Source organism: Saccopteryx bilineata, chromosome 2 (assembly GCF_036850765.1).
Source record: "Saccopteryx bilineata isolate mSacBil1 chromosome 2, mSacBil1_pri_phased_curated, whole genome shotgun sequence".
In the NCBI taxonomy this organism is placed as follows: Eukaryota; Metazoa; Chordata; class Mammalia; order Chiroptera; family Emballonuridae; genus Saccopteryx; species Saccopteryx bilineata.
The window spans coordinates 171,694,692-171,701,115 of record NC_089491.1 but is presented as its reverse complement, the minus strand read 5'-3'; the positions used below and the strand labels follow the sequence as shown (position 1 = coordinate 171,701,115).

At 48.9% G+C, this 6,424-nt stretch overlaps 1 protein-coding gene across 1 annotated transcript; it reads right to left on the bottom strand.

Annotated features, from left to right (window-relative positions):
- Positions 1 to 531: 531 nt before the first annotated feature.
- GPR84 (G protein-coupled receptor 84) lies at positions 532 to 2,616 on the bottom strand. Its single transcript, XM_066254863.1, has 2 exons — positions 2,432 to 2,616; positions 532 to 1,950 (listed from the first exon to the last, which is right to left on the bottom strand). The coding sequence occupies exon 2, from the start codon at positions 1,940 to 1,942 to the stop codon at positions 731 to 733; it is 1,212 nt and encodes a 403-aa protein (XP_066110960.1). The 5' UTR covers positions 1,943 to 1,950; positions 2,432 to 2,616; the 3' UTR covers positions 532 to 730.
- Between the last annotated feature and the right edge of the window lie 3,808 nt (positions 2,617 to 6,424).

Below are 6,424 nucleotides of genomic sequence, written 5' to 3'. Positions count from 1 at the left end.
AAAAGAGCAAGCCTAGGTGAAGCGAGGGGTTAGGTGAATTAGCTCCAACCAGTGTGACCCTGCCAGGGGCAAGTAGAATGCCTCTCTGTCATTGCTTCAGCCAAGTTCAGTTCCATTTCTACAGAGCAAGAGTGCTCTCCTATGACCATTCTCTTTGGATAAGGCAAGGGTTAGGGGGTAGCCATACTGAAGTGGTTATTAAAGCTGAGTTAAAAAATTTTTTTTGTGCTAAGAAACAACTGTTTGAAGGGACAGGAGGGTCCTGGCAGTAGTAATTAGGGATAGGGGATATTTCTGGGAAGTTAAACCAAAATTCTGGCTAATTTTCTTTAACAATTCACATATTTTATATCCAGAAACCCCTTAGTTGAAGGCTATATCCCAGGCCCACTGTTCCTGTTTCTGTTCTGATCTGGGCTCTCCCCCCCCCCACACCCCCCAAACCCTCCGCTATTAAGTTCTAACTGCAAACTAACACTGGCCTATTTCTATCTTCCCCAAAGACCACACCTGAGCATTAAAAGGGTAGAATTCATTTATTAATAATTAATAGTGCATCTTGAGCAGCCTAGGGTTGAAACATTGAGCAAGGGATAGAGAAGCCTGGTTTGGGGTTAAGGGAATGTTGTCTGTGAAAATGCCCACAGGTATTACTTTCATTTACTCCCATACCAGCTGGCCACTCTAGTTCTGGTGAAACATCCGCGATTCTAGTGACTGAAACACAGTTCTAACGGAACCTACGGAAACTGTGAAGCCTACGGAAACTCTGGGGCCCTCGTTTTAAGACGGAGCCATACGCTTGGCGGAACTGGCGGTTCATGGCTGCATAGAGCACAGGGTTGATGCAACCATTGAGCCAGGTGAGGTTGGCAGCAAGCATGTGGATAACCCGGGGAGCCTTGACCATGGCATCCAGGATGTTAAGCAGCAAAAAAGGGATGTAGCTCAGGGTAAAACAGAGGAACACAGCAAAACACATCCGAGTCACTTTCCCAAACTCTGATGGAGAGTCCTGAGCTTTCTGGGCTCCTTTAGTTGGCTTGGCCTTTGCTGGTGCTTCTGGAGTGCTTTTTTTGTCTGCCATCTGCTTAGATATCTTGCAGTTGCTCTGGTCCCCCACTTCTGATCGGTCTCCTTCCAGGGTCTGGGTGGTGTCAGCACTGACTGGCTCAGATGAAATCCCCTCACTGGGTCCCCCTGATGCCATCCCGCTGTCCAGCTCCTGGAAATGACCAGGCATGGCTTCATCTGTCCTAGCCACATGGTTGGAGCGGACACTTGCCTGGTGCAGCTTGTATTTATCCAGTGCCTGTGCTGCTTGCTTCACCTGACGGTGGATAAGGCAATAAAAGATGCCAACGCTGCTGAGCCCAAGCACAAAGTAGATGCCCATGAGGATGGTGCTGTAGGGTCGGCCTCGGATGCGGTCAAAACTGCAGGTGCAGACTACAGGCACCAAGGTAAAGACAGACCAGAGGGGAATAAAGCTGGCCACACCCACCACCCAGGTGCCTACCAGCACCAGCACTATTCCCTTGGCAGTGAACACTTGGGGAAAGAGCTTAGGGTGGGCAATGAGGAGGTAGCGTCCCAGGGCAATGAGGCAGAGGGTGAGGATGGATACAGAGTTGGATGCAAAGAGGAGAAGCCCAAAAACCCTGCAGAAGGTGGCACCAGTTCTCCAGTGCAGGTGGAGGTAGGTGTCCACAGAGAAGGGCTGGAGAAGGGTGCAGTAGAGCAGATCAGCTATTGTGAGGTTGGCGATGAGCAGGTTGAAGCGGGTACGGAGCTTAGGCTGGATGGCCAAGGCCAGCAGGGTAAGCACGTTGCCTACAGTGCCTGTTACAGCTACCACTACTCCCCAGGTAACTGCCACATAACGATAGCCCAGCACAGACTCATGGTAGCAGGAAAAGTTGACATCAGAGGTGTTCCACATGATGGAGCCTGAAGGGGAATGGGTAGGAGAGGAAGGCAGTCAGAACTTGACTTTGAATTTATATCTCTTGCACAACGCTGGGTCCCTGGACACCTGAACTCCTCTGGGAGTTCACCAGGCCTCTTCATCCCAAGATTCCCAATCCTCTCCTTAGGCTCTCTTAGTCCTTTCCCAAGTTCCCAAATCTTTTCTCAAAGATTTTCCCAAATTCTTATCTATCTCAGTCTTTGTCTACTGCAAACTGCAGGCCTCATTCAATCTCCATCCAGATACTCTCAGTAACCCCAGTGCCCTCCAACCTTTTAAATTCCTGTTTCCAAAGACTACCCAAGAGTCCCCGCTTTGTATCCATGATGCTGCTATAGTTCTCTTTGGCCTACTTCACTGCACACACATGCTGGCCTCAGTTGTTGTTTTCTTGTTTGTTTTTACCACCTGGGATATGAAGACATAGAGAAAGAAAAGTACACCCACCACAAAATTACTTACCTGAGTCTCCCAGCCTTCAATTCTCTCTCTAGTGGAAGAAGAAATCAAACTTACTAAAGGGCAGTCCTTTCTAATGAGCAGTGAGGCTTCAAATAGAATGTACCCTGCTACCCTGCTTTCATGTCTCTTATTATACAACTAGACTGAAAGAATAAGAAACTCCCCAGTTACTTCATCTTAGCCACTTCCTTCCCTGTCTCCAGTCCTACTTGTTCTGCTTTGGCTAGTGAAACCTGGGCTTCTCTGTTGAAATTCTTCTGCTACTTACCCCAAAGCCATTTCATTTCTTCTTTCTCCTTTCTGATACCCAAGCTCGATTTCCTTCTTCTCTTTGCATAGCAGAATGCCTATAAGACCATTGCTGAGAATTGTCGAGGCAAAGAGACAGAGTATCAGAATATCTGGGCCACTTCTCAAGGAGCCAGAGGACAAGACCAAGTTCCAGGAGCAACTCTAGGCACCCCAGAAACCTTCGCTTTGTTTGGGGGGGCATGCCTTCCTTCTCTCCAGGACTTGGAGATGGTTCACATCAGAGCGTCTTATATGATATCCTAGTCCATCTGAGGAAAGGAGTCAGATGAAGAAAGGTGGGAATGAAGCAGTTAGGATTCTGGCTTCACTCCCCACAGGGCTCATTCAACCAAATCATTCATCCACTTACTTAAAAAATATGATTTGAGTGCCTACTATTCACTGGACTCTGAACTAGACACTGGGGTATACAAGGAGTCTTGGTACACGGGCTTGTGCAGAGTCTAGTAGAAGAGACAGACACGTAAATATATAAATGCTTCATTGGTTCTCTAAAGCAGGGATCAGCAAACTTTGGCCTATGGGCCATCTGTTTTTGTGTGGGTCATAAACCAACAATGTTTCTTCCATTTAAAAATCGTTACAAATTTGCCTGACCAGGCAGTGGCGCAGTGGATAGAGCGTCGGACTGGGATGCGGAGGACCCAGGTTCGAGACCCCGAGGTCGCCAGCTTGAGCGTGGGCTCATCTGGTTTGAGCAAAAGCCCACCAGCTTGAACCCAAGGTCGCTGGCTCCAGCAAGGGGTTACTCGGTCTGCTGAAGGCCCGCAGTCAAGGCACATATGAGAAAGCAATCAGTGAACAACTAAGGTGTTGCAATGCACAATGAAAAACTAATGACTGATGCTTCTCATCTCTCTCTGCCCCTGTCTATCCCTCTCTCTGTCTCTGTAAAAAAAAAAAAAAAATAATTTAAAAAATGGTTACAAATTGAATGGTTATATAAATACCTACATAATATCCTCAGTTTTGCTCTTTGCCAGCACAACCTAAAATATTTACTATTTGACCCTTTAGGAGAAATTGGCAACTCTTGCTTTAAAGTGTATCAGGGGCTGGTTTAAAAGGAGCTAACTGGAGCGTCGGCCTGGCGTGCGGAGGAGACGGGTTCAATTCCCGGCCAGGGCACATAGGAGAAGCGCCCATTTGCTTCTCCACCCCTCCGCCGCGCCTTCCTCTCTGTCTCTCTCTTCCCCTCCGGCGGCCAAGGCTCCATTGGAGCAAAGATGGCCCGGGCGCTGGGGATGGCTCCTTGGCCTCTGCCCCAGGTGCTAGAGTGGCTCTGGTCGCAACATGGCGACGCCCAGGATGGGCAGAGCATCGCCCCATGGTGGGCAGAGCGTCGCCCCATGGTGGGCGTGCCGGTTGGATCCCGGTCGGGCGCATGCGGGAGTCTGTCTGACTGTCTCTCCCTGTTTCCAGCTTCAGAAAAAAGGGGGGGGGGGGAAAGGAGCTAACTGTTGAGAAGGTCAGGAAAGCATCCACAGAGATACTTGTGCTGGATTTTTTTTTTTTTTTTTTGTATTTTTCTGAAGTTGGAAACAGGGAGGCAGTCAGACAGACTCCCGCATGCGCCCGACCGGGGTCCACCAGGCACGCCCACCAGGGGGTGATTCTCTGCCCATCTGGGGCTTGCTCTGTTGCAACCAGGGCCATCTAGTGCCTGAGGCAGAGGCCATAGAGCCATCCTCAGCGCCTGGGCCAACTTTGCTCCAATGGAGCCTTGGCTGCGGGAGGGGAAGAGAGAGACAGAGAGGAAGGAGAGGGGGAGGGGTAGAGAAGCAGATGGTCGCTTCTCCTGTGTGCCCTGACTGGGAATTGAACCCCAGACTCCTGCACGCCAGGTCGATGCTCTACCACTGAGCCAAATGGCCAGGGCCACTTGTGCTGGATTTTAATGATGAACAGGAATTTTTTTTTTTGGAATATAAAAAGGACATTCTAGACAAAGGGCACAGGATGCATAGAGTCATAGAGGGTTACATAGAGGTGAACAAAGAGTGTGAGGTAGGGAGCAACAGAGAAGATCCTAGAGAGGTGAGCGGGCTGAGATCAAGGAAGGCCTCATATATCATGCTGAAGAGCTGGGGTTCTATCCTGAAGGCGATGGGGAGACAGACACTGAGATAGCTGTGAGTAGGAGGGAAAGCATGCAGGCCAGAAATGAGAAAGAGCAGTAAAGAGGCATCATTCAGACAAGAGACAGGCAAAGCCTGAGTTAGGGCCAGGGTCAGCTGCATGGGTTATGTTACCTATGTCTTTACAGAAGGCCAATGTCCAGAGTTTGCTTTAATGTTCTGCAGTCCTGGTTAGGGCAGTGATTATGGGAATAAAGAACAGTGATCAGGATCTATATAAGTTGTTAAGTCAAATAGGCCTGACCAGAGGTGGCACAGTGGGTAAAGCATGTGCTGAGTTGGCTTTTTTTTCTTTTTTGGTGAGAGGAGGAGAGGCAGAGAGTCAGATTCCCACATGCGATGGGACAGATATCCATCTGGCAAGCCCACTAGGGGGCAATGTTCTGCCCATCTGGGGCTGTCTGAGCCATTTTTTTTAGGCCTGAGGCAGAGGCCACAGAGCCATCCTCAGCGCCTGACCAATGGAGCCATGGCTGTGGGAGGTGGGAGGGTGGGGGGGAGAATGGTTAGGGGGAGAGGTGGAGAAACAGATGGGTGCTTCTCCTGTGTGCCCTGACCAGGAATCAAACCTGGGACTTCCACACGCTGGGCTAATGCTCTACTGGTCAAAATGCTGAGTTTTAAATCCCATGTTTGCCCAGTCAAGGCACATATGAGAAGCAACTACTATGAGTTGATGTTTCCTGCTCCTTATCCCCTTTTTTTCTCTCTCTCTTAAAAAAAAAAGTCCAATAGGATTTATTTAGTGAGTCATTAGATGAAGGGTTGAAAAGAGAAAAGCCTAAGATGAATCCCAGTTTTCCAGGTGGTTGGTGTTACTCTTAATGAGAAAGGAAACATGGACCCTGGTGGGTTGTCTAAGTAGATAGAGCATTGCCTTCATGTGGGGACGTCTCGGGTTCAATCCCTGGTCGAGGTGCACAGGTGAAGCAACTATCTGCTTCTCTTCCCCACCCTTCTGGGCACATGTGGGAGTCTGTCTCCATCTCCCCTCCTCTCACTTAAAAAAAAAGAAAGAAAGAAAAAGAAAAGATAGGGAATGTGGGGAGTAGGAAGTACAGCACATTTAGGAAAGGGGTAAATCATGAAATCAGCTTTAGACTAGATTTGGGGTAGTTGTGGGGCATGCTAGTATCCCAGCTCCTCTAACCCCAATTTCTTCTAGCCCCTATGTCTCCACACATGTGACTCAGCCCCTGCTTTTCTCCACTCACTCTACTATGAGGCCAGAATTCTGGATCTCCAGTCTCTGCCTTTTTTTTTTTTTTTTAGCTACAAAGACCTGGAAAAATCGAACAAACCCCAAATTTCTTCTTGGCTTCCATTTCTGAACCCACCGTGAACTCCAACCTGCAACTTCACAGTTGACAAACCCAGGAGGCCCTAGTTCCCTCTCCTTCCTCTTTAACTGCCAGCATCCTCCCTTCTCTTTTCTTCTATAAGACTGCGAAGTGAGTAGAGAGGGGGAAATGAGCAAAGAGGAGAACCCCACAGGGATTCTGGGTTCAGGTCTGGCCTTTCTTGTTTGACCTTTTAGCCACTT